This window comes from Cricetulus griseus (genome assembly GCF_003668045.3).
Source record: "Cricetulus griseus strain 17A/GY chromosome 1 unlocalized genomic scaffold, alternate assembly CriGri-PICRH-1.0 chr1_0, whole genome shotgun sequence".
NCBI lineage: Eukaryota > Metazoa > Chordata > Mammalia > Rodentia > Cricetidae > Cricetulus > Cricetulus griseus.
Genome location: NW_023276806.1, coordinates 229,110,776 through 229,138,630, shown reverse-complemented (window position 1 = coordinate 229,138,630; position 27,855 = coordinate 229,110,776). Strand labels below are relative to the sequence as shown.

General features: G+C 43.9%; 2 protein-coding genes and 1 pseudogene across 2 annotated transcripts; 2 read left to right on the top strand and 1 right to left on the bottom strand.

Annotated features, from left to right (window-relative positions):
• Positions 1-139: 139 nt before the first annotated feature.
• On the top strand, positions 140-2,346 carry LOC100758095 (patr class I histocompatibility antigen, A-126 alpha chain-like). The gene is made up of 5 exons (XM_035451419.1): positions 140-212; positions 439-708; positions 969-1,244; positions 1,796-2,071; positions 2,198-2,346. The coding sequence occupies exons 1-5, from the start codon at positions 140-142 to the stop codon at positions 2,344-2,346; spliced, it is 1,044 nt and encodes a 347-aa protein (XP_035307310.1).
• A 13,250-nt stretch (positions 2,347-15,596) lies between these two features.
• LOC100758095 (patr class I histocompatibility antigen, A-126 alpha chain-like) lies at positions 15,597-16,973 on the top strand. The gene is given in 3 exon segments (XM_027388658.1): positions 15,597-15,834; positions 16,386-16,661; positions 16,786-16,973. Coding segments are annotated over 3 exon segments (702 nt in total).
• A 9,577-nt stretch (positions 16,974-26,550) lies between these two features.
• LOC100757804 lies at positions 26,551-27,801 on the bottom strand (annotated as a pseudogene).
• Between the last annotated feature and the right edge of the window lie 54 nt (positions 27,802-27,855).

Genomic DNA, 27,855 nt, shown 5'->3' with positions numbered 1-27,855 from the left:
TCATTTTTCCATGACCCAACAACAATACCCTCTCTCACTACCACTGGGAATTCTTAGAGAAGCCAATCAGCCATTTCCATATCAAGATTATAAACTGAATACACACAAGTAGAGACTCAGTGTCCTGTCTTCAAGAAGGATGAAGACCTTTGTTCCCAAGGCTCTCCTCCTGCTGATCCTGTCCAATGTCACAATGACCAGGCATCCAGAGGGTGAGTGTGGGTGTCAGGAGGGAAAAATGTAGATTCCAACTCTGGGGTTTTAGAACAGGAAAGTCTGCCTCTCCCCGAGCTCAGCCTGAACTTTCTACGACCTTATTCATTTTTACATCTTGTCCCATGTCCCCTGTCTTCTGTTCCCTGCCCTCCTGGGAGGACTGTGGGCAGCAGCATAGGACACTAGGTGGGAGGTGTATATCTAAATGCCCACTGCACTTAGGTTCACACTCCCTGAGCTTTTTGCAAACTCTCCTCACCTGGCCTGACCTCCTGGAGCCCCACTTCATCCTTGGTGTCTACTTGGATGACATTCATATTCAGAGATTCAACACCATAGCACAGACTCGGAGGCTGGAGCACTGTGCTCCTTGGGTGGATGAGCACCAGCCAAAAGACTGGGATAATGTGACACGGGACATTCTGGCACTAATTGACATCTACAACGATTTACTGAAGAAAGTGCTTCACCTGTACAATCAAAGTGAAACTGGTGAGTGACCCTGAATCAGAAATCCCCCATTTCAAGCTCCCAATGGGTTTGCTCCATTTCCCCATATCTTAGATTTGCCCCAGCAAAATGAGACCCATATAGACTAGGATGCAGAGAGCCTTGGGACATTGACACAGTTTTCTACACAATTTAAACTCAAATGCTGCCACTTATAAAGGTCAAGGGGGAGGAACTGAGCCCCAGGAGGGCCCCTAAAAACCTGGCCCCTTTAGAGTGACTGAGAGCAGGGGCTTGGACAGGTTATCACACGGTGCAGATCCTGATTGCCTGTGATGTGCTGTCTGGAGGAAACTTCAGTCGTGGACAATGTAAATTAATCTTCGATGGCCATGATAACATTGCCTTGAATGAGGACCTAAACACTTGGACTGCATTTGGCAAGGCAGCTGAGATCCTGATGGAAGAGTGGGAGAATACAGTGTTTGCAAAATCTGTGACACCTTACCTAATGAATGGATGTGTGCACTACCTCCTCAATGAGCTGCACTATGAGAAGGCGTTCTTGATGAGAACAGGTAAGGAAAGCAACCGCCACACCGGCTCCACTACTGGAGCCCCTATCCCCTGAGGATTCTTCCTCTGCAGGGGAAGCTGGAACACTAACTTGGTCTTGCATGAAAGGGGAAGGGTGTCATGGGTTTGCTAACTCAACAACAGAGAGGGACTCTCCAGAGACAGAAGTCTTCTCTCTGGGAACTTCAGTCTGCCAGTTAAGCAGCAGTTCCCTTCCATTTGCGTTTTCAATCTGACCTCAATGAGGCCTGTACACTGTCCATGTACATTTGTGATCTGACCCAGAGTTGCTGAGTCTCAGTCTCCATCAAGTGAGAACCAGAAGTCCATATTCCTAGAGGGAGATCCTGAGTCTTCTGCTCTGTGCTGACTCACACTGATTCTGAAACTTTCCTTGGAGTAGATTACCCCACCTTTATCCTGGGTTTAGGCTAAAGTGTATCTCTTCTTCTAGCAAACTGTCCCATCTATTCAAAACAAGGTTAAATGAACATTGACAGATCTTTACAAAGAATAAAAAAAAATACCTGAAAGTTTCAATTTATTCCCTCAGACATCCCAAAATTACATGTGACCCATAAGGTCAGAGCTGATGGGAATATCACTCTAAGGTGCTGGGCCCTGGATATCTACCATGCTGAGATCACCCTGACCTGGCAGAGAGATGGGAGCAACCAGAATCTGGACATGGAGGTGATAGAGACCAGGCCAGCAGGAGATGGAACCTTCCAGAAGTGGGCAGCTGTGGTGGTGCCTCCTGGGGAGGAGCAGAGATACACATGCCATGTGAACCATGAGGGGCTGCCTGAGCCCCTCACCCTGAGATGGGGTAAGCAGTAGGAGTGAGCACAGAGTATCTCACAGTGAGAGTGGGAGTACTCAGGAGAACTGTTGCAGGGTCATAACTGACAGGTAGAGGTCAGAGGCCTCACTGTTCTTTCTATTCTTCTGTCAGAGACTCCTAAGCCCTCTGTCCCCATCATGCCAATTGTTATTGGCCTGGTTCTTGGAGCTGTGCATATGGGAGCTGTGGTGACTTTTCTGATATGGAAGAGGAGGAATAAAGGTAAGGAAAATGCAGGGTCTGAGTTCCTGTCTCTCTGAGAATATCAATCCCAGCTGAGACTGTGCCCTGCCTCATGAGAGCAAAGTTTCATCCACACAGTGGCTTATTCTCTCCTGTGCTGATGAGCTGACATTAACCCCATTGTGAAGCATAAAGGAAATAATATACAGATTCATCACTGCAATGACAGAGGTGACAGAGACCTGATCCTCAGCTCTCAGAGGTCATATGAAAAGGTTCCTACTGAGAACAGGTAACCAGGAGTCCAGTTAGTCCTCTTCATGTGCAGTCTTCCATCAAGTTTCCTAATCCTTATCTGGATCTGCAGTCACATTTCTGGAAACTTCCATGAGATAAGAACCATTAGATTCCTCTAGGCCTTTTAGACCTTCATGCATCCATAAGTGTTAATAAAAGAGATTATTTCAGGGGCAAAAGATGATAAAGCATCTATGTTTAGGCTTGCCTGTCCTTACAAGTCAGGGCTCATCCCTGAGAGAGCTGTGGCATAATGATAGGTTGCCCTGGACGTTCTCAGCCAGCACACACCTCCTCATTCAGTTCCATCTCTAGAGGCTGATCTCCTATTGTATCACTTACCACTGGGAGGTAAAGTTTTGTTTTTTGTTTTTTGTTTTTTTGTATTGCCAGTGTTGTTTTAGTTTTAAAAAGTGATACCCTAAAGGGCAGTGTCTGTAACAGGGAGAGGTCATTCCTGGGAATGGTACAGTTTGAGTGTGTGATGAGATGTTTATAAAGTCACCTTTTGAGACACTGATCTGAATTTATACCTTGTTCTCTCTTCTACAGGATAAGACAGCTGGACTGAGCCTAACAGGATTCATTCTGCTTTCTCTTTTCCCACTGTGGCCTAAAGAACTGATGACTTCCTTTCCTGCATCTGACTGTTACTATGTGTCTGTCTCCTGTGAGTACAGTGTAACCAGGTGATGAGGGTCGCCCTGCCCTGAGCAGCAAAAAGTCCCATCCTTCCCCAGTCACCATTGCTGTTCCAACAAAGGCAGGGCGGGCAAACCTCCATCCCTGATAGATTAGTTTTCACTGAGCTACAATTTAATGCATGTCCCTTAAAATTAAGATTTTTTTATGTTTATGGAAATTCTTACAGAGTGGATATTTAATAAGTGTACTAAAGATGAGTAAACTTGTTGGAAAAGAATAAAACTTCATAATCTTTTAGAATATTCTCTGCTTAGCTAACTCCATTGCCTTCATGAGAGTTGAAGGCTGTGTGGTTCCTAGTGGAGCCTGTGTGTGGACAATTGTTACTCCTCCTACCCTGGGCTTTTACCTATTCCCTTCATACCTGTGTCATCATGCTATCTCCTAATCCCTGTTCTTTCTAATCCTGCTCTCAGGGACATGTGACCGAAAGTTCTCAGTCATTTCTAGAGTCTGTCCAGTGCCTGTGTTGTTCTATCATGTTGGCAGTCATTCTCCACAGGCTTTAGTCTGATGTTCCATCAAGATATGGTTTGATTCCTTATTCTACAGGAATTACTTTTGTTCTCAGTTCTGTGTTTGACTCTGCTGCCAATGTCTTCTATTGTCCACATTCGCTGACATTAAGTATGGAGTGTTTCTGTCATTGTCCAAAAGTGGATCTTTGTTGTAGTCTCACCAAATTGGCAGAGTTCAAGCCTGGTTAGTGACAGACCTTGGGCTCTAATATGTCAGTAATACCAGCAGGCAGGAGTAGGCTCTGTCGATTGGAGATATGCAAGATATGATCCACCTGAGATGCATCCTGAGATCATGTCTCTAGAGGAAGTCATTAAAATATAATAAATAAATAATTTAAAAAATTAATATAAGGGATGGACAAAGCTGTACTATGCTAATTCTATTTTTCAAAACTCTCAATTATATATTTGAATTTCACACAGAAAGTAGGTTGATTTGTTGAAAGTTATGTGGAATATACAAATAGGACAACACCTAGTGATAAACGTCTTGAATCCCTAGAGTATTTTATAGCTGTCACTAAAGCATAAGCATTGGACTTCTGGTCATCCAATCACATTCAATTGAACTGTAAACTGTTCAAAATTAAGTAAGGGAATCCTGTGTTAACAGCTGTCTACAGAGAGGGTCACAGAATAGAGAGCAAGAAGAATGATTTAGACGAAACCAATTGTATTCTCTGTTTAACTGACATCATTGACATTTTAGACACTTTATGCAATGCCTGAGGACAGAGATTTTGCTCCAGTTCCCATAGAATGCTCATAAGACAGACTGCATTTGGTTCCTAAAGCACAGTCCAGCATTTTCTCTAGTGTTGGGAGCCATGGCAAAAGTAACCTTGCACCTGTAAGATACTTGGGCAGAAGACTGCCAGCAATTTAAGAATAACCCATTATGTTAAAAGAATAGCTGCCTTTAATCCTTTCCTCTTGATACATAGCATTTGGGCTCACAGAAGTAGTTTATAGAAAAAAGATACATTTCATGGTCAGATTTCCTAGCAACTCCCTTCCACATTCTTTAATCTAACAAGCCTTTTGTCTTTTGACTAACACCTGCACTGTCTGACCTAACCAAGCATCCTGCACTCCCCAGTTTCCTTCAAGGACTCATGCACAGGGACATTCCTCAGTCTGGTTATCAGGCAAATGGCCTCAAATGACCTCTCCCTGTCTGCCAAGATCCTCGCTTGGCACCCCTATATAGGGTCCCTGTGAAAAATAAAAATTGCAGCTTGATAAGAAACCTGTCTTGCTGTCTGTTCTTTGCTCTCCCCTGACCCTATTGTTCTAGGTTCTTTGGTGACTGTAACATATCAGGGTGGAAGCTCCCATTATGCCCCGCAGGGTGCAGCACTCTACTGTGCTTCTCTGGATCCCAGAGATAATGCACATTGGAGATTCTCAAACTCTTGTTAAGGAGTCCTAGGAGCAGAACCCTTAAAAAGGGGGCAGGGGAGGTAAGTCAGGTGTCTGAAGCATGGGATGGGGATCTTCCTGTATGTGTGTCTGTGGAACAGACTACCTGCCTCAGGCAAGGAGCCCATTTCCCAGCAAATGCTAGAGTCCCTCAAAAACAGGACAAGGCAACAATCCTTTATCCAAGAGAGGAGATGTGAGCTCAGCTTCCTCACATCCCCTGATCTCAGTGGAGGTGCCCTGGTCCTCTCATTTCTACCTGTGTGCAGGGCTTACACGTCTCTCTGGTCTATTCTGCTGATCCCTTTCAGCCTCCATGCTAACTTAACCTTCTGGCCAGGAGGGTACCTCACACACTGCCCACAGACTCACTCTCCATGTGGTATTTCAGCAGCAAAGTATCCAGTCCTGGCCTCTGGGATGAAACTTGGAACACAGGCCCTTCAGGCAGGGAACTGACTCCTGGGTTGATGCCTGAGATGCAGTGAATTCAGCAGAAGGGTCCTGAGTATGGGGAGTAGATGAGGGTCTTCCAGGGCCACAGCTGCGATTTTCCAGAGTGTCTGGGACCCTAGTTCTGCTAGTATGACTGGTGAGAGGTGTCTGAGGGATTGCTGTCCTAATGACAATCATGAGGATAGAATTCACAAGTTCTGACTGTCCTCTGTGATAGGAACAAATGTACCTTGATCCTCAAGAACAACTTTAGACCCCAGGTTGCAATTATTTGATATCATCATCGATAAAGTTAGGGTCTCAAAACTCTCAGTTCTTATGACAGTCAATATATACTAATATAATACACACAGGCATGTTTACTTTTTAGATCCACACAAAGCCAATTAACTTCCTCATTCATTCTGCAGTGTTCTCCCTCTATCCTGTTGTACGTAATCCCTAAGCTCTCCTTTCAACTATACATTCAGGGACCTCTTATTTCTCAGTTCTGGATCTCAAGATTATTTCTCTATCCTTCTCAGCGTTCAGTCTCAAAATATCTTTGACTTCACCTGGACTACTCTAACACTCCTGTCTCCACACAGTTTACCTGGACTGTCCTACCCCAGGGGTTTCAACAGCCCATACATATTTGACCAGGCCCTAGCTTCTGACCTACTAACCCTCTTTGTCTCTCTCCAAATCTAAACACGTATATGTAGGTGACATTCTCCTTTGTAGCCTGTCCCTACAAATTAGCCAAATTAACACTCCTGCTCTTCTAAATTTATTGCCCAACCGGAGCTATGGAGTCTCACCTTTCAAGGTCCAACTATCCACTCCTTAGGTTACTTACTAAGCATTACCCCAACCCATAAAGCCATTACTTTAGATAGGAAACACCTAATCTAGTCTCTTGTAATCCCCTCTACTAAAGAGGAAATTTTATCATTTCTAGAATTAGCTGGCTTCTTTCTGACATTCCTGGATCCCCTCTTTAACCCCCTTGCTTGCCCCTTATATGTGGCAGCCCTTGTCCCCACAATGAACTCCACCTGGATCCCATTACTAAGCCCTTTCAGAAGCTTCAACAGCCAACCCCCCACCCCAAGCTGCAGCCCTTCATCTCTCATACCTAACTGGTCCTTCCTTCCTCTATGTAACAGAAAAACAGCGATATGCCCTTGGAGTTCTAGGCTACCAGCTGAGACTTCCTTAGCACCTGTATCATACCTTCAAAAAAACAAAAAAACACCAACCAAAAAAACTAGACCTAACTACCCAGGATGGACACTTGCCTACAAGCTTTAGAAGCTGATGATCTCCTCATGTATGAATAAAAAAAATATCTTTTGGGTGACCTACCACTCTCTTCTCTCCCCACAACCTGTCCTATCTCCTAAATTATAAAGGTTTAACAACTCTACCTCCTGCCTGTGTTCTTTCTCTCCAGTTGGCACTGGAGAGTGTAGAAGATGCCACACTTACTCTCCAGTATTCCCCAACCTCAGTATCTCAACTCTCCTTCCTTGACCAAACACTGACCACTCCTCATCTCATTCTTGCATTGAAACCCTAGAAGAACTACTGCCCCATTCCTCACACATCCAGGAGGGCACATTGCCTGGGGCTGGCTATGCCTGGCACATAGATGGAAGCTCCCTTTTACATGAGGGAATGCACAGAACAGGCTATGCCACAGTGTCAAATAATGGAGTGATTGAAACCTGGGCAGTCCCCACCCAGTCCAATAATCAGCAGGCTGAAGAAATAGCTCTCACCCGTGCCTTCCAATTAGCACAGGACAATCCCTAAACATTTATACAGACTCAAATATGCTTTTTATTCCCTCCTGTCCCACACTGACATCTGGAAAGAATAGGGATTCTTACAACATAAATACCTTAGGTCAAATTATGGCAACACTAAAAGCCTCACATCTCCCCAAAGCTATAGGAATTATTCTCTGTTAGTCTCATCAGACCAACAAATCCATCATCCCTAAGGGAAATAACCTAGCTGACGAGGCAGCTAGAACAGCAGCCCCCAAGGCCAGACTCACCTAGCCCACCACAGGGAGTCCATGTGCTACAACCCACATCCCCACAGTCACCTTCTAACACTCACCAAATTCTGCCCTGTCTACACCAGGTCTTTCATCCTAATAGCCAGGCTCTGTCTCATTTTGTCAAGGCTCATCTCCAGCCCACCCTTGAGGACTTGCATTTCTTAAGAACTATCACTGCTTCTTGTAAAATTTATCAACTGTCATATCCTAACTCCAGATACTGCAGCCCCCCCTATTCCTACCCACCACTAGCTAAAGACCTCAAACAGTGTCTTAAATCCTTTTCTGTGAGATTATTCCCTGGTTCTGAATCTCCACCTCTCTCCCGTCAAACAATGGTCCTGAATTCACCTCCCAGATCTCCTTAATGCTATCTAAAACTCTCAGCATCCCTTGTCATTTTCATATCTCAGTCCTCAGGAAAGATAGAATGAACTAACTGCTCCTTAAAAACATTCTTGTTAAAATGTCACCGGAACTTCACCTTGACTGGGTTAAGCTCTTGTCTCTGGCCCTTATCAGGCTCCAGGATCTCCTAAAGTGACCCCTTCCAATCTTGCCCTTTGAACTCATGCATGGGTGGCTGGTTCTAACCTCCAGTCTCCCATCCAACCCTCATCTCTCCCCGATTATGGACTCACCCCTCTACTCTATCATCTCAGTTCTTTCCTATGGAAATTTACCAACCACTTCCTACCCGGTCCATGCCCAATCAACATCAGGGATCAGGTCCTTACCTCTTCTCCAGACCAAGGCCCCTCACCCTATCCCCCTAAATGGCAGGGATCCTGCTAAGTTTTAGGGATCCCCTCATTGGATTCACTTATCCCACCTCAAACACTTTACACCCTAGCTCAAGATAATCTTTCTTCATACACAGAACCCCAATAGGTCCCTGTTCCCATAAGTTGCAGAGGACACTGATATTAACTACCTGTCTCCAATTCCAGAAGAATGAGGCTTCACCCCAAAACTGTACTCTACTTCACCTTGTTGGGAATTCTAGACTCTTTCCTTCCTGACCCCTCTCCCCACTCTCCTGTCTCTCCTAAACACACCCTGCTCCATCAGTGCCCTTCCTTGCATCTCCAATGACCCATTCACAATCTCTAGTTAAACTAATTAGCTGTTGTTACAGGACTACCAGTCTTTAGCCACAGAGCAGGAGGCATAAAGACTGTCAAAGTTGCCTAGGTGGTAAGAAACAACAAGATCCCAGATAGCCACACCCCCAAACCCAAAATGGAGACTCACAGAAGTGCAACTCTGCATTAGTGGCTGCCCTCAGCAATCAACCACCTGTGTCTCCTGAGTGTTAAGGTGATGATGGAGAAGGAACAGGTGCTATAGGTTTGTTTATGTGAAGGTAGGAAAGTTTAGTTGGTGATAAGAAGAAAGTGATTTCAGATGTGTAAATGGATGAAACATGTTCCTGATTATGTTACAGTCCATAACTTAGACGCTAACAGATGGAATTCTCATAGCTTATTAATCTAGCTGGTGGGAACAGTACTACCCACTATACTGCACCACTATATTGTCAGAGCCACAAGCTCAGCATTTTACATTTCCTTTGGTTGTTTTTGAATGCATCTATAACTTATCTCTTTTGTAAACTTAAAAATTCTTGTAAACTCCAGGGAGTCGATTTGGAACCACCTGAGCTGGTCAGATTCACTCCAGATAAGTGTCATCTCAAGTTTCCTGGTCTTGGGACCCACTCCCTCAGTTACCAGAATCTAGGGATTTTTTTTCTCCTAAACTTTGTATTCTGCTCTCCCAGCATCTTGCCAGATCCAAATTGCACCGGGTGGTTCCACAGAGCCTGGATATGAAACAACCTATTCCAGGGCATGGCCAGCGCCCCAGCTCTCTCTGGTTCCCCCAAAATGTGATGCTCCCATGTTATTAGGAAGCAGATTTGATAACCTGGTGCCCTCATTTCCCACCCCCACTGGCTGTCCCTAACACACTTTTTACTATAAACAAAAAGGGAGAAATGCTAACATTCCAACAGGAGGACAACTTTCTAGGATGTCTAGTCTTCTGTTAAAGCTTTAAAAAGTGACACCCGAAAGAGCCTGGTGTGAGAGGTAGAGGTCAGAGGATAGAACTCTGGGCCAGAGGATAGAACTCTAAGGATTGGGACAGTATGAATGTGTGATGAGGTGTTCAGAATGTCACCATTTAAGACACTGATCTGAATTTCTTCCTTGTTCTATTTTTGTTCAGGATAAGACAGCTGGACTGAGCTTAACATAAAGGATTTGTTCTGTTTTCTCTTTTCCCACTGTGGTCTGAAGAACGGTTGACTTCTCTTCCTGTATAAGACTGTTACTATGTGTCTGTCTCCTGCTAGCACAATGTAACGAGGTGATGAGTGCAGCCCTGCCCTGAGCAGCAAGAAGTCCCATCCACACACTGATCATCATTCCTTCCCCAGTCACCATTGCTGTTCCAACAGAGGCTGTGCCGGAAAACCTCTGACTCTGCCTGAGCTTTAGTTTTCACTGAGCTACAACTTAATGCATATTTCTTGAAATTAAGCATTTTTATGATTTTGCAAGTTCTTTCAGAGTGGGTTGTTGATTGTTGTAGTAAATATGAGTTAGACTTGATGGAGAAAATAAAGTCTTAGAACGTTTTGGAATCATGTGCATTGTGCTATGTTCATTGCCTCTCATGAGAGTTGAAGGCAGTGTAGAGTCAAGTGAGGCCTGTACAAGCACAACTGTTACTCCATTCACCCTGGGCTTTCACATTTCCCTCCCACCTCTGTCATCTTGCTAGCTCATATTCACAGTTCTTTTAATAAACACGTTCACCAGAACACGTGATCAGAAGATGTCAGGCATTTGTGGCTTCTTGTCCAGTGTCTGTGCTGTTCTCTGACCTGTTTGGTTTCCTGATCTCTTTCATCTGCCCCTTATGTGCCTGGCCTCTTAGCTTGGCTCAGGCTGCTCATGACCTCTCTGGATTTCCCTGCCTCTGGCAGCTATGTTCTCCCTCGTGTCTATAATAAACTTTCTCCTCTCCATACCTGGGAGCAGGCAAGTCCTTCCATTTTTATTTCTGTTTTTCATTCCAAGCCGAAGGCAGGATTCCTCCCTGGACTTTCCAGCTTCAGGTCCCTGCCTTGAGTTCCTGTGCTGACTTCCTCAGTGATGGAATGCGTCCTGGGACTTGTCACACGAAACAAACTCTTTCCTCAAGTTGCCTTTGACCATGGAGAATTGTCACAGCAATAGAGGAACAGACTAACACAAATTAACTTAGGGAATATAGGACAACTTTACAGTTCCCTAAATGTTTTATTTTCAGTGAGGGAACTAATTTTAATGACTTGTTTGTTTTGACTTATGTATATATTTGTGTGGATGTAGTAATCCTATCAATTGGAGTTACCTGTGGGATCTAAAAGATGACATTAAATAGCAAACAGCTGTAATAACATCGGTTTGTGAGTGGCCCTTTGAGGAGTTTTTCAAATGAACTCATGTCTACTGCAAGAGCAGTAAGCACTTTGAGCAACCAAACCATTCTTCTATTCCAAAGGTAGTGGTGTTTTGCCTGCTTTTTTTTTGGGGGGGGAGTCTGGATCCCAGGGCCTGGAAAAAGGCCACACACTTGACAGACTCTAAAATGCTTATTGAGGAGTAAATCTGAAAAACAGACCTTCTAAAAGTTTTGCTTTGAGAAGGAAAGATTGCATGTGGATTGGTGGGAATCTTCTCTCCTCTGTGTGTGAGACATCCTGTCCGGTCCAAGCTTCATCCAGCTTGCCTGCTGCTTCCCAGCTCCCACAATGACAGGCAACAGGTATACACACATGGGAAGTCCCCCATGCCACAGCCACAAAGCCTGTTCCCATCGTAAGATAAGAACTAATAAGGATATGTTTGTGGACACAGATGTGGCAACAGGAGGCCATGTCTGCACAGGAACCAAGAAAAAGGAGAGAGCGCAGACACCAGCACCCTAAGTCACAGAGATATGAAATCGTGGCCAGTGCACTCCCAAGTTGGGTAATATGTTGTCATTTGGAAGGTCCTTCATGGATGTCTAGAGTACTATGCTCAGTGCCTGGGTTTTGGGGTCTGTGGAGGGATCAGCCTGGTGTCATATGGAGATATTGGGCTGATGTCTGAGCTGGGAATCCTCACAGTTCTGTCAGAAGCACATTTTCCTCCTCAGCTCCTGTCTCTTCTCCTCTGTGTTCTCTTGGGACATGGACTGCATGACCACTGACACAGCAGGAAACTCCCAACCTAATTTCTTGGCCTCCCCCAGGCTCTTGTGAGATAAGATCACCAGGAACACAAGGCTCATTGCAGGTGGACTGAGCTGGCTAGGAAAGGACCACTACATAACAGTGAGGCCATGGGAACCCCAGTCAGGAACCAGACCTGGACACTTCAGTGAGAGACATGGGTGTTTGCTTTTCTCTCCTTCCTTGATCCTGTCAGCCAGATCAGCATCTGGGCTAGGACTCAGAAAGATGTTGTCAAGAAGACAATTACAGGATTCAAGATAAACAACTTGTCCCCAGACACTGCTCACAGGATAACAGGGCACTGAGATGAATATGCAGTGCTGAGGCAGGGCTGTGGAGATTTCTCTCCCAGTAGTTAATTTTTCCAAGACCCTTTAGGCCTTTGTCTTTCCCACCGGGAATTCTTAGAGAAGCCAGTCAGCCTCATCCTGCATAACAGACTTGTAAACTGAATAAGCAAACCTCTGCACTCAATGTCTACCCTTCATTTAGGATAAAGATTCATTTAAACATATGCACACTGTTGAACATGATCAATAATATTCTAATTTTGAAATTAAAATTTAATAACACAAAATATGCTTAATGAATTTGATTATCCTGTGGATCTAGATGTAGCAAACTATGAAGGATATGATCATATTTTAACTTTCAGATTATAAGTAACTCCTAAATGAACCTAGCGAAGTATCCAAGATAAAAATCTTCAGTGAGGCCGGGTGGTGGTGACACATACACGTCTTTAATCCCAGCACTCGTGAGGCAGAGGCAGCAGATCTCTGTGAGTTTGGACCAGCCTGGTCTACAAGAGCTAGTCCAGGACAGCCTCCAAAGCCACAGAGAAACCCTCTCTCGAAAAACAAAAAACAAAACAAAACAAAAAAAAAATCTTCAGTGAGATCCGTATGGTGGCCCATGGATTTCTCTCAGAGTTCGGGGGACAGAGGCATGTGGATGTCTTGGACTTCCTTAACAACCTCAAAAAAAAAAAAAAAAAGAAACAAAGCACTAAAGAATAAGAAAAGAATTAAATGATTTGAAATGTTAATAAAAAACACTCCATCTCTGAGCTATTCTCTTGAATGCCACTGTTAGCTATGCTTCAGTTTTTGCAGGGGACTTCATGATTTCTCTAAGCAAACTGGCTGCAATGGCTTTTCTACAGGGAGCCAACCTGTTCCATTTCTCTCTGTCCACACTGTCACTTTCTTTCCTTTTGTTTTGGTTTCATGGAGATGGACCATGTCTTGACAAAGCATGTAAACTACAGCCTGGAAGCCAAAAGACAGCTAATCATCTTTTCTACAGTAATAACAAAAAAAAAAAAACAAAATCAAAAAACAGTTTAGATAGTATTTGAACACCTAGAACTCTTCACAGGCACACAACAAAAAGAAAAAAGAAATCTCTAACAACTAACGTAAGAAATAAGGTCTGTTTGACCCAAAGCTTATAGTCCGGATAACGTGAATGTAGAAAACTATGTCAGAGACCCTGCTAATGAAGATCAGACTTTAGCTGCTAATACTTGCCTGTTTAGTCGCCTCTTGCACTCATTTAGTTTTGGAAAAATGAAAAGTGCCCTTAGGGTCTTCTTTTTGATGCCTAAAGTTTGAGATTAAAAGTGTGTACCTTTTGGTGCACACAGATCTTTCCTTCCCTGGGCAGAATTTTGCATTCTGTGTTTTTGTTTTGCACAAAAAGAAACTCAGTAGGCAAGAGTTATGTTTTTGATAAGTTCACTAGATTTTTAAAATTTTTATTAAAAATGTAATAACTTAACCAAGGGGAAAATAAAAATTGTATTTTGTACTCTTGTTTGAACCCCATGGGTTCCTTTTGTTAATAAAATGGTTATACTAACAAACAAACAAACAAACAAACAAAAACCAAAACACTCCATCTCCAGCCACCGTCATTGGAGAGATGCCCTAACTATGCAGACAACCATATTTGGAGTCCCAGAAGTCTGGGGGCTCACAATCCCCCACCCTTCCTACTCCAGAGTTACTAACAGCCTTTTGGCCTTTGACTCTGGTACTTTCTTTCAACATTCACACACAGACAAGAAATATAGATTAACAAAAATAAATAAACTTTAAACTTATTCCCTGTACAATTTGTGAAGATGTTTTGCTTACACAGCACATAAAAATAAATGTTAAAAAGGAAAATCAGAAAACAAGATATATAGTAAAAAAAGGTTAGGATAAGAACAGACAGACATGTAAACATCTATTAGTTTCACCGTTTCATTGTATTTTGGAAAACAATTGTTCCTTTTTGCTAACATTCTGCTTACTTGCACTTTAACATTAAAGTTCAATAAAGCAAATGTTTAAATTTCTCAGTTTCTAATGTAGTGAACATGGATTGACATAATCCACACAAACTGAAGTGTCTTTGATGGTCAATCAATTTCTAAGACTCGGTAGACATCTGCTATCTCAGGGTGAGAATTGCTGACACAATCGTTGATGGGCTGGACTCAAAAGATGAGGTGGACAATGATCAGGTTAACAAACTTGTCCCCTTACACTGCTGCTAGGATCCACGGTCCCAGAGCTGGGTGTGAGCCGGGAAAGCAGGGCCCTGGAGATTTCTCTTCCAGGAGTTCATTTTTCCATGCTCTCTATCAGTACCACTGGGAAATCTTAGAAAAGCCAATAGCTTTCTCCATATCCTTTTTATAAACTGAACACAGACAAGAAGAGACTCACTGTCCACTCTTCAAGTAAAATAAGTCCTTTGTTCCCTGGAGGTTTTCCTCCTGCTGATCCTGGGCAACCTTGTCAAGACCAGGCATCCAGAGGGTGAGTGTGGTGTCAGAAGGGCAAGCACCTAACTGGGGAAAGAAATGGATTCTCCACCTGTGACTGTAATACAGGAAAATCTGCCTCTCCCCTAGTTCAGACAGAACCTTCTTAGGACCTCATTTATTTTCTATCTTGTCCCCTGTCCCCTGCTTCCTGCTATGCTGGGAGGACTATGGGGAGCAGCATAGGACACCAGGTGGGAGGTCTGGGTCTAAAGGTCCACTGCTCCTAGGCTCACACTCCCTGAGCTATTTGCAAACCCTGCTCACCTGGCCTGACCCCCTGGCGTCTCACTTCTGTCTTCTTGGATGACATTCATATTGAGCGATTCAACACCAGAACACAGACTCTGAGGCTGGAGCACTGTGCACCTTGGTTGGATCAGCAGCAGCCAGAGTATTGGGAGCAATCAACTCTGGGCATGCTGAATCTAAGAGACTTCTTCAAGTGCCTTCTGAAGAAAGTGCTTCACATCTACAATCAAGTTAGTTGGTGAGTGAACCCGAATCAGAAATCCCAAATTTCATACTCCCAAAAGTTTTGTTCTATTTGCCCACATCTTACATCTATCCCAGTGAAATGAGACCCATGTAGACTAGGCTACAGAAGCCTGGGGGCATTGATCAGGTTTTATGCACAATTTAAGCTCAAGTGTGGCCATTTATAAAGGCCAAGTGGGAGGGACTGAGCTACAGAGGGGCCCCAAGGAACCTGTCCCTGTGAGAGTGGCTGAAAGTAGGGGCTTGGACAGGATATCACACAGTACAGTTCCCGATGTCCTGTGATGATGTCTGGAGTGAACTACATCCTACATCAATATGAAATGATCTTCAATGGCCATGATTGCCTTGCACTAAATGAGGACCTGAGCACTTGGACTGTAGTTTGAAAGGCATCTGAGATCCTGACCCAAGAGTTTGAGAAGAAATGTTAGGCAAAAAATTTGAGGCCTTTACTGGAAGGTGAATGTGTGCAGTCACACTTAGCTCAGCTGGACTACGGGAAGGAAATTTTGCTGAGAACAGGTAAGGAAAGAAACTGCCACACCTGCACTGAGACTGGAGGCCCTGTCCCCTGAGATTCTTCCTCTGCAGGGAGAAGCTGGAATACTAACTTGGTCTTACATGAAATGGGAAGGGTGTCATGGGTTTCCTAATTCAACAAGAGAGAGGGAACTCTCCAGAGGAATAATAAGTCTTCTCTGGAGAGTTCAGCCTGTCAGTTAAGCAGCAGTTCCCTTCAATTTGCATTTTGAATCTGATCTCGGTGAGGCCTGTTCACTGTCCATGTACATTTGTGTTGAGGCCAGAGTCTCAGTCCCCATCCAGTGACACCCAGAAGTCCATATTCCTAGAGGGAGATCCAGAGTCTCCAGCTCTCTGGTGGCTCATGCTGATTCTGAAGCTTTCCAAGGAGTAGATTACCCCAATCCTTATCCGGAGACTAGGCTGGTGTGTGGGGTCAGCATCTCTCTTTGTAGCAAACTGTCCCTTTCATACAAAACAAGGTTACATGCACATCGATTGGTCTCCATAAAGAAAGTAAAATACCTGAATCTTTAAATATATTCCCTCAGACATCCCGAAATTTCATGTGACCCATAAGGTCAGAGCTGATGGGAATATCACTCTAAAGTGCTGGGCCCTGGATTTCTACCATTCGGATATCACCCTGACCTGGCAGAAGGATGGGAGCAACCAGAATCTGGACATGGAGGTGATAGAGACCAGGCCTGCAGGAGATGGAACCTTCCAGAAGTGGGCAGCTGTGGTGGTGCCTCCTGGGGAGGAGCAGAGATACACATGCCATGTGAACCATGAGGGGCTGCCTGAGCCCCTCACCCTGAGATGGGGTAAGGACTGGAAGAGAGCACAGAGCCTCTCTCCGAGAGTGGGAGTCCTTGGGAGAACTGTTGCAGGGTCATAACTGACAGGTAGAGGTCAGAGGCCTCACTGTTCTTTCTATTCTTCCGTCAGAGCCTCCTCAGGCCTCAGTTCCCATCATGCCAATTGTGACTGGCCTGGTTCTTGGAGCTGTGCTTATGGGAGCTCTGGTGACTTTTCTGATATGGAAGAGGAGTACCAAAGATAAGAAAATGGCAGGGCCTGAGTTCATGTCTCTGTGGGAATATCAAGCCCAGCTGAGAGTGTGCCCTGCCCCATGAGAGCAAAGTTTCATCCACACAGTGGCTTACTCTGTCTTGTGCTGATGAGCTGACATTAACCCCATTGTGTAGCTTAAAGAAAATAATGTACAGATTCATCAGATACAGATAGAGGTGACACAGACCTGATCATCTGCTCTCAGAGGTCAGATGGAAAGGTTTCTACTGAGAACAGATAACCAGGAGTCCAGTTAGTCTTCTTCATGTGCTGTCTTTCATCATGTTTCCTCATCCTTATCTAGATCTGCAATCACAGTTCTGGAAACTTTCCTGAGATAAAAATCATGAGATTCCTCCAGGTCTTCTTGATCCTGATGCTTACATGAGCGCTAATAAAAAAAGGATTTTTCCCAGGGTAAAAAATGAGGCAGTTATGTCTAGGCTTGCCAGTTGTTACAGTGGGGGTTCATCCCTGAGACAAGTTGACAATATAGACCAGATCCCATGGAGATTCTCAGCCAGCCCACACCTCCTCATTTAGTTCCATCTTCTGAGGGTTTGATCTGCTCTTGTTCATTTTCCACTGCCAGGTCAAGTTTCTAGGATGTCCAGAAACTGTCTGTTACTGTTTTTAAAAAGTTACACCGTAAAGGGCCTGGTGTGTGACAGGGAGAGGTCAGAGGATAGAACCCTGGGGTATGGGGATTGTAGGGATTGGGACAGTTTGAGCATGTCACCATTTAGGACACTGATCTGAATTTCTTCCTTTTGTTTTTATTTACAGGATAAGACAGGTGGACTGAGCTTAACCTACAGGATTTATTCTGTTTGCCCTTTTTTCCCACTGTGTCTTGCAACAAGTCCCATCCACACACTGATCATCATGCCTTCCCTAGTCACCATTGCACTTTCAACAAATTCTTGGCAGGCAAACCTCCATCCCTGACTTAAATTTACTTTTCATTGATCTACAACTTAATGCATCATTCTAGAAATTAAGCATTGTTATCATTATGAATTTCTTTCAGAGTGGGTATTTGATTAGTGTACTGAAGATTAGTAAACCTCTTTGGAAAAATAAAACCCAGATTCTTTCAGAATCATTTGTGCTATGTTAACTCCATTGGCTCTCGTGAGAGTTGAAGGCTGTATGGAGCCAAGTGAGGCCTGTGTGTGCACAACTGTTGCTCCTTTCACTCTGGCTTTCACATATTCCCTTTATACCAGTGTCTTCTGCTAGTTCCTTATCGCCATTCTTTCAATGAATATGTTTACCAAGACATGGAATCCTATGAGCTCAGGCATTTGTAGGGTCTGTCCAGTGTCTGTGCTGTTCTGTCATGTTGGCAGTCAGCCTGTGAAGTCCTCATTCTGATGTTTCATCAAGAGATGTTTAGATTCCTGTTTTAACAGGAATTGCATTCATTCTGAATTCTGTGGTTGGTTCTGGTGTCAATATCTTCTGTTGTCCACATTCGCTGACACAAGTATGGAGTGTTTCTGTTATTGTCCAAACATGGATTTCTCACCAAATTGGCAGAGTCCAATCCTGATTACTGACAGACTAGGGGTTATAATATGTCAGTAATAGCAGCAGGAGGAACTATGCCTACCACAGATATCCATGTTCAAGATCAACCTGGGCTACATACTGAAACCCTGTCTCCAAAGGAAGTCATTAGGATAAAATAAATAGATGAATGAATCAAAAAACTTATTATTGTAAGGGGTGCACAAAGCTGTATATGCTAATTCCATTCTTCAAAACTCTCAACTAAGTATCTGAATTTCAGACAGAAAGTAACTTGATGTAAGGACAGTTATGTGGAATATACAAATAGGGCAATACCTGGTGATAAACTTCTGCAATCTCTAGTGGGTTCTTAGTCATCACTAAAGCATAAGTTAGGACTTTGGGTCATCCAACCCCTTTCAATGAAACTGGAAACCCTTCAAAATGCAATAAGGGAATCTTGGCCCTGGGTTGTGTCACACTGAGCTGATTATAAGCAGCATCTGGATTGGGACACTCGGGAAGAGCTTTTCATTTCCTGTCTGTTTCATACATATGAAAAAAAGATTTGTGTATGGTGTGGCCACTCCAGTGTGATTCTGAATGGCTGTGCCCTGCATGTGTGTCTTGCTACCATGTGACCCCCACCATCATTAATAAGGGGGATCACATGGAAGCCACCATTGTGTTTAAGGTTAAAAGGATCACTGCTGTCTTTACTAAGTGCAAATGTAAACAGGTCAGATGACTTCACTGCCATCTTCACTAAGGGTTACCATGAGGATGATCACCATTTTTACTAAGGGCAAACTTAAGACTAACTATTTGTCTGTCCCAATGTATTTTATTTATTCACCTCTTGTCTAATATATCTCTCGGTGTGCATGTTATTTGGATTCATTTCTATATGTATGAGTGCATGCTAGCATTAACTTTCCATGTATGTCTGTATGTCTGTATGTCTGTCTGTCTGTATGTATGAAACTTAATGGCACATGTAAGCACATGCAGCTACAGTTAAAGAGAAAGATCTCTGTTCATTATATCTCCTTCTAGACTGAAACCAGTAAGTCTCAAATATTTTAAATTTGTGTGTACTTATAAATGGTGATATAAATTTAAGGTTATGAAGATCTATTCAGAACTAATCTCAAAAGATTATTCTCTCCCAAACTGTCTGACCTTCGCTATTGTCAGTTTTCAGTGTTAATCTTCTATTAAAAAAGGGGGATTTTCCTTTACTTCTTTGTCCTTGGCAAGCATAAATCTGACCTGCTTAGTTACAACCGGTTACAGTTAAGCTGTAGGGCTCTGAGTAAAACATCCCTCCACAGTCTCTCAGTGTGGATCCAGTTTTCCAGGAAGATCCTGTACTAGGGTCATTGTAGCCATGCTAACTATGGATGTAATTATGTAATTAATTACAGGGAGAAAGCCTTACCTATGTCCCTGTGTGCTTAAGACAAGTATCTAAAGACAAAGTTTGTCCACTCAGATATATCCAATGCACAAACAGTCCTGAAATGCTCAGAGATCTGCAGAATGTGGCATTTCAAATGTTTTATTAAAAGCTCTTTGTAACCTAGAGACATGCCAGCTCCTGGCAGCACCTCTAGTTCCTCCTAAGTAGATGGATGGGCACGGAACCTCCACCCACAACTTGCTTCATAATTAGCAGTGCTAGCCACTCAGCAAACCTGACTTTCACCTCAAGTTCTACAAAGACCTCTTCTGATCATGGACAACAGGACACTGGGGAATTTACTGCCTTGAGATGCTTAGTGCAAAGGTAGGCTGGTCTTCCTACAAACTCCTAATTCACAGGATTTTCTGAAGCTTGGCAGGCCTAGACCTAACAGCAGAAGATGAATGTTTCCCTGAAACCCCAGCCCTCAGTGACCATGGAGGACCCTGATGAGTGATTGCGCATGTGGCCAGCAAGTAAGTTTCTGTTATTAACAATCATTAATTCAGGTAAAATTTTATCCTTCTCAAGAACTCTGATGCAGTTTGACGACTGGTAGCTTTGCCAGCTGAAAGCAACAGGAAAGGTATCAGCTGCCTTCTCAGATCTTTAGCAAAAATTCAGTCACAGGCCTCACTCTCCTAGAGCCAACACTAAGTTTACCTCTGTACCAGATTCAGAAAAAGGATAAACCCACAAAACACATTTCAGTATTACTTCTTACCATCCCTCTGTTTAAAGGAAGTTACTTTACAGTGACTACTCTCAGTGGCCAGCCACTTGCATCTCTACTGGTGCATTAGATAGAAGGTGTTGTAAAGTTCATGTGAGGCCATGAATACTTAAGATGTGAGGGCCTCAGAAAATTTCAGGGTCTAAGAAAGTGAGTTAAGATGTGTAAATGCAAGTTATGAAGGTCTGAAGATGGAAAGGCTTAAGTGCTGACATAGAGAATGCTACTGTTGTATTAAGACTCCAAAAGTTTGTAGTCTCACCAGTACTGGAAGGAGTTCTGATAAGCTACTAATCCAACTGTGACAGAGTTAAAAACACTATACAATCATAAATGCAAACTCAAGATTTTTAATTCCCTTTGGTAGTTTTCCATCTATAGACTTCAAAGGTGCATGTCACTGTGCTAAAGACGTCTGTCACAGTTTTCCAGATGGAATGAAGAGTGTTAATGCTTTCAAACAAAATCATTTCTGGGATGAGTATACTGCCATTTTTACAAGTAAATTCCAATACAAATTATAAACAGTAAAAAATTGCTAAGGTATTTAAAGCTTATCTTTTTATAACTGCAAAGCATCCTTGTAAGTTTCAGGAAGTCACATTGTAATCACTTCAAACAGGACAGATGCAGTCTGCATAGGTGCTGTCAATCAACAGTCTAAGTCTCTGCACCTTTCCCTGATCCCCAGACCCCTCTCCCTCATTTGTGATTCCCCTCCCCTTCAATCACCAGGACCTAAAAAAAAAAAAAAAAAAAAGAAGAAATAATTGCCCTAAACTTAACTTGTCCTCTGCTCTGCCAGCATCTTGACAGGTCCAAGAGACACCAGATGATTCCTCACAGCCTGGACACCAGTGAAACAACCAGATACCCCCGTACTTAGGCAGTGCCCCAGCTTTCTTGGGTCCCCCAAAGATGGTCAACTCCTCCCAGGTCATCAAGAAGCAGGCTCAAGAACTCGATGTCTTCATTCCCCTAACCTGCCATGCCCAACTGCTCAACTTTTTAATAAATAAAGAAGGGAGGAATGTTATTATTTGGCAAACCTAGCCCTGCCTCTTGGGGACTTGGTAAAGTGCTTCACCCCTGCAATCCTGACAGGCAGTACCCTTGTGCCAAGGTCCCTTTGACCCCATTTCTCTGAGGAGACAGATCTCTCTCTCTCTCTCTCTCTCTCTCTCTCTCTCTCTCTCTCTCTCTCTCTCTCCCCTCTCCCCCCTCCCCTCTCCTCTGCTCTCCTCTCTCCTCCCCTCCCCTCCCCTCCCCTCTCCTCTCCTCTCCTCTCCTCTCCTCTCCCAATAAAACCCCTCCACCCAAGCTCTGTAGCATTGCATCGTTTTCTCGAGTGCTGCTGCTTTTTTTTTTTAAATTTATTTATTAGTTCTAGTTAGGGAACAAGCTTATTTCAAGTCCCTTCTCCCTCCTCCCTCCCCTCACCCCCAACCCTCCTCCCCCACCCCATCCACCCACCACTCCCCAGGCAGGGTAGGGCCCTCAATGGGGGCTCTGCAAAGTCCACCAAATCTTCCTGTGCTGGTCCTGGGCCCTTCCCCATGTGTCCAGGGCCAGAGTGCATCCCTTCACGTGGGATGGGCTCTCAAAGTCCCTTCTTACACCAGCGAAAAATACTATTCCACCACCAGAGGCTCCCTGGAGTGCAGAGGCCTCCTTATTGACATCCATTTCAGGGGTCTGGATCAGTCTTGTACTGGTCTCCCCAACAGCATCTGGGGTCGATGTGCTCTCCCTTGTTCAGGTCAACTGTTCCTGTGGGTTTCTCCAACCTGGTACAGACCCCTTCGTTCTTCATTCCTCCCTCTCTTCAACTAAATTCCCGATTTTGGCTCAGTGTATATCTGTGGATGTCTGTCTCTGCTTCCATCAGCCACTGAATGAGGGCTCTAGGATGGCATAAAGAGAACTCATCAATCTCATTTTAGGGGAAGGGCTTTTGGGTTATCCTCTCCACCATTGCCTGGATTGTCAGATCGTGTCATCCTTGTAGGTCTCTGGAGATCTCCCTGGTTCCAGATCTCTTCTCGGACCTATAGTGGCTCCCTCTGATATGGTATCTCTCATCCTGCTCTCTTTCCTGTATTCAAGTGCTGCTTCTTAAATTACAACAATAGTTTCAAAGGATCAGGAAAGTTTCCAGGCTCTCTATGAACTGTATTTATGGTTTATTTTGATACTAAATGTTCTTCAATTAAATATTCAACTTAAATGTTAAGGTTGAAACTTAACAGGGATAAAGCTGTAAAATCCTAACCTTATCTAAGCTACTAACTTGTAAACTGTTCATTTACTGACAAGTTTTATTTAGCCTCCTTTATGTGTTTCCAAGGGGTAGCTTAAATCGGGTCTACTTAGTAGATTGATGGTCCTCAAACTCTTCAGAGATCTGCTGAATACAGCATTTAAAATGTTTAACAAAAAGTTTCCCATAACAGACAGAAGTGTCCCCTACTGGCAGGAACTCTTAAGGTATCCAAAAAGATAGATGGGGCATAGTGACTCCACCTGATTTGTATTAACACTAACCACTGGGGTAAACTCACCCCTGCTTCACCTGTTGCCAGGGCTCTGCCCAAACTGGACATTTCTGGGATGATTGCCCTACTTTGCCTTGTCAAAGTAAGGTCAGTTTTCTGAATTTTCTCTACAGAAAAAAATCTCTTAGACCTGGGTCTCACAGGCAAATGCCTTTACTGTTGTTTATGACAAGTGGAGATTAAATGCAGTCCTGTATGACAGCCTCAGACCCATCACTGTCCCCAACACAGCTATTGAAACATGGGAGCCTCGGGTAACCTGTCTAATTAATGGGTCAGTCTCTGTAATTTAATTGATAATGTTATCAATTATATGTCCAGCTATAATTTATCCTTCTCATATCTCTGTTGATATTGGCTGCCTGACTGAAGCCTTAACAGCAGCAAGCATGCTAGCTCCTCCCCCAAGGCTACAGCTGCCTCCTCTTCATAAGTAAAAATCAGGCTGCAGGGCTCAGGCTTCACTAGGGAGCTAATAGGTCTCTAACCAAGGAAGACAGTATACCCTGCTGCCAGACTCTGAAGGAGAAAAACTCACAAAACAGATTTCAGTTAACTTTTTACTATTGATGTATTTAAAACTACTTGGTTTGCAATGGCTGCTTTCATGAACCAGCCATCTGTGTCTCATGGTAAATGGTTGGATGGAAATTAAAAGTTTAAAGTTTCTGCAAGTTATAAAGTTCTGAGAATGTGTTTTCAGGCATGTAAATACAAATCGTAAGGTATAAGATAGTGATTTAAAGCATGTAAAAACTGAGAAATATGTCAGATTTCTTTCCCTCTGTGTGCTATTGTTATCTGAAGACTTCAAAAGTATACAAGTCACTTGCTAAATTCCTGCCATCTCTTACAGAAGTAGTCATAGTTTACAACTTCTCAGAAGACCTGTAAGTCAAGGACACACCTGTGATGCTATCACTTTGAATTAAGGGTGGGGAAATCAGGCATTCCAGTATAAGAAACCCACGGTAGATGAGGGCACATAGGTACAGTTTGAAAGAATCCCCATGGAATAAACTGGGAAAATTAGGTAACTGTTATCAGAAGAGGTGAGTGATGCCCAGAAATCTCTGGTTTATGAGTAAAGTAAAAGAGGAAAATTGAAGAGCAGAAAAAGGGTGGGGGTGTCCTCTTTCCCTGTAAGTAAGCATGAACTCATGTCAGGACCAAGAGATGAACCTGGAGACTCAGAGTGAGTCACTAGGTCTGTTAGCTCCTCTCCCCACTGTGGCCACACTTTGTAAATGTCCTTTCTCTGTTTTCTCACTGAACTTGTGTCAGTAATTGTCCTATTTTGTTGGCCAATCCTAGTTCATTATAGCTGTCAAAAACCAGGCTTTGACCCTGAAACGTCTGGTGACAACAACATGGAGATTCCTGAAGTCAAAGGTCCCTGGGCCTTAAAGGACAAAGAAAAATACACCCCTGTTGCTGTCAGAAAGTGGGGTGACCCTTGGAAGAATGACAGCAGACTCAGACTCAGTTGTGAAAAAAAAGACCTCATTCCCTATAGATACAAGGAACAAAAACAGAGGAGTCTGGGATGCCCACCTCCTCCAGATGGAGGACAAAAGGACAGACAGCCACAGCCCACTTGAATCTACAGGAAACACACTGGCCTTTGTCAGGAACAGCTGTCTGGAGTGGTGGGAGATGACCACACATATGTGAAAATATCAGCAAAGTAAAGTAGGAAGTTTTACAGACCAGAACAAGGAAACTGTTCTGAGTTCATAAAGGTGGTTATTTTGTCTATAAAGCATCCCTGCCCTGTGAGAAGGAGTTCCCAGAGCCCCAATTAAGACAGAGAGTTCCAGAATATCACCATAGTTTTAACAGGAGGAATCATTGGGGGCATCAGGAAAGATGACTCAAGTGAGAGGGCAAGAGATTACCTGAGAGCCCAGGGTGCCTGAGCAACACCTGTGCACAGCCCTGGTCACACTTGAGGGCACACAGCTTCCAACTGTTACTAAGGCAACAGAGTTAGCACAGCACACACGATTTCCATGAGTCTCAGGTTTTATTTTCTTTATCACCTTTGACTCACCTTAGGACACTAGTAAATCACCCACTGTGGCAAGAAGTTGTACAACCATAAAAAATGCTTAATAAAGACAGAAGCAACTGACGGTGGTGGCTCACAACTTTCACCCCTGCAAGCCAGTGTTAGAGGCAGGCAGATCTCTGAGAGTTCAAGGCCAGCCTAGTCTCCAGAGCTATTTTCAGGAGAGCCAGGGCTACAGAGGAAACGCTTGTATTGGGTAATAATAATAATAATTATAATAGTAGTAATAATAATGATAATAGTAATAATAATAGTAATAATACTAATAATGACAGAAGCATGAAGTTGTAGCTGGTTGAAACTAAAGCACAATCAGCAACTGGGGTTTCCCAGTCTGCCCCTGTCCAGTCATGACTGGAGAGTACAAAATGTCAGGGGTGCATGGGCTTGGTGTTGCTCAAGACTTGGCTGAACTCATCATCTGGTTACATTTTGCTCAAATGAAACAGTCACATAGCCACCATCACATCACATATACAAAGAGAAGGCACAAGATCTTGAGGTCACAGTGGGAGGAGAAACCACAACAAATCCTCTTAGGCTCAGTCCAGCTTCCTTATCCTGTAGAAGAAAAGAACGAGGAAGAAATTCAGATATTGTCTTAAATGGTGACATTCTGAACAGCCCATCACACACTCAAACTGTTCCAATCCCTAGAGTCCCCGTGCCCCAGGCTTCTATCCTCTGACCTTTCCCTCTTTCATACCAGGTCCTTTACGGTGGCACTTTTTAAAGGGTTAACACAAGGCTGTACATCCTACCAGCTTGACCACCCAGTGGAAAGTGAAACAAGACTAGGACTCCAATGAAGATTGAACTAAATGAGGAGGTGTGGGCTGAGTGAGCATCTCCATGGGCTTTTGTGTGTACTGCCACAGGTGTCTCAGGGATGAGTACCCAGTGTAAGGACTGGCAAGATTGAACACAACTGCCCCGCCTTTTAACTCTGGGAATAATGCCTTTTATTAGAGCTCATGGAATTGTCACAAACTTAAAGGCCTAGAGGAATCTCCTGGTTCTTATATCAGGGAAATTTCCAGAACTGTGACTGCAGATCCAGAGAAGGATGAGGAAACATGATGGAAGATTGCACATGAAGAGGACTAACTGGACTCCTGGTTATCTGTTCTCAGTAGGAACCTTTCCATCTGACCTCTGGGAGCTGAGGATCAGGTCTCTGTCGCCTCTATCATTACAGTGATGAATCTGCTCATTATTTCCTTTATGCTTCACAATGGGGTTAATGTCAGCTCATCAGCACAAGAGAGAAATAAGCCACTGTGTGGATGAAACTTTGCTTTCATGAGGCAGGGCACACTCTCAGCTGGGCTTCATATTCCCATAGAGACACAAACTCAGATCCTGCCCCTTTCTTATCTTTATTCCCCCTCTTCCATATCAGAAAAGTCACCAGAGCTCCCATTAGCACAGATCCAAGAACCAGGCCAATAACAATTAGAGGGCTAAAGAGCTCTGACAGAAGAATGGAAGGAACAGTGAGGCCTCTGACATCCAGCTGTCAATCATGGCCCTGCAACAGTTCTCCCAAGGACTCCCTCCCTCTCTGTGATGGTCTCTGTGCTCACTCCCAGTCCTTACCCCATCTCAGGGTGAGGGGCTCCGGAGTCCTTCAAGATCCACATGGCATGTGTAGCTCTGCTTCTCCCCAGGAGGCACCACCACAGCTGCCCACTTCTGGAAGGTCCCATCTCCTGCAGACCTGGTGTCTGTCACCTCCATGTCCTGCGTCTGATTTTTCCCATCCCTTTGCCAGGTGAGGGTGATCTCAGCAGGGTAGAAGTTCAGGGCCAAGCACTTCTGGGTGATTTTCCTCTCAGCTCTAATCTTATGTGTCACATGTATTTGTGGGATATCTGAGGATAACAAACTGGAGAATTCAGTCCTTTTGCATTCCTCCTGGGATCCATCAGGGTTTGTAGCTGGAGATTCTTTACAGTGTGTTCCCACAGTCGATTAGCCCCAAATAAACATACAATGATTTATGTTAACGTATAAGCTGCTGGCCAATGGATAGGGCTTCTTAGGTGCTAGCTCTCTCTTGATTATTATTCTATAACTACTAATCTATGTATCTCTACATGGTCTTATCTTAACAATGAATGCCTTGTGCATCCTTTCTTTTGGGTCTCTATATGGAGTCCCTGTCCCAGCTTCCCTCTGTCTCCCTCCTTCCTCCCCTGGACTGGTAGCCCCACTTAACCTTCCTGCCTGGCTATTTGCCAAGCAATGTTTTAATCATGGACCAATAAGAGGAACATATATACAGATGGGTATCCCCCATCAAGTGCTCATGTAGCCTTGTTTTGAATGGAAGGGAGAGTTGGCTGGATGGAGAGCTGTAGACCCCACCTATCAGTCTAGTTTCAGGATATAGACCAGGTAATCTATTCTTTGGAAATAGAATTTAGAACCAGCATCAGCCAGCACAGAGCAGAAGACTCCACATCTCCCTCTAGCTATATGGACTTCTGGTTCTGACTGGATGGGGACTGAGACTCAGAAACACTTGGGACATACCTCCAAAATTCATGGACAGTGTACAGGCTTGAGAGAGGCCATGGTTCACAACGCAGATATGAAGGGA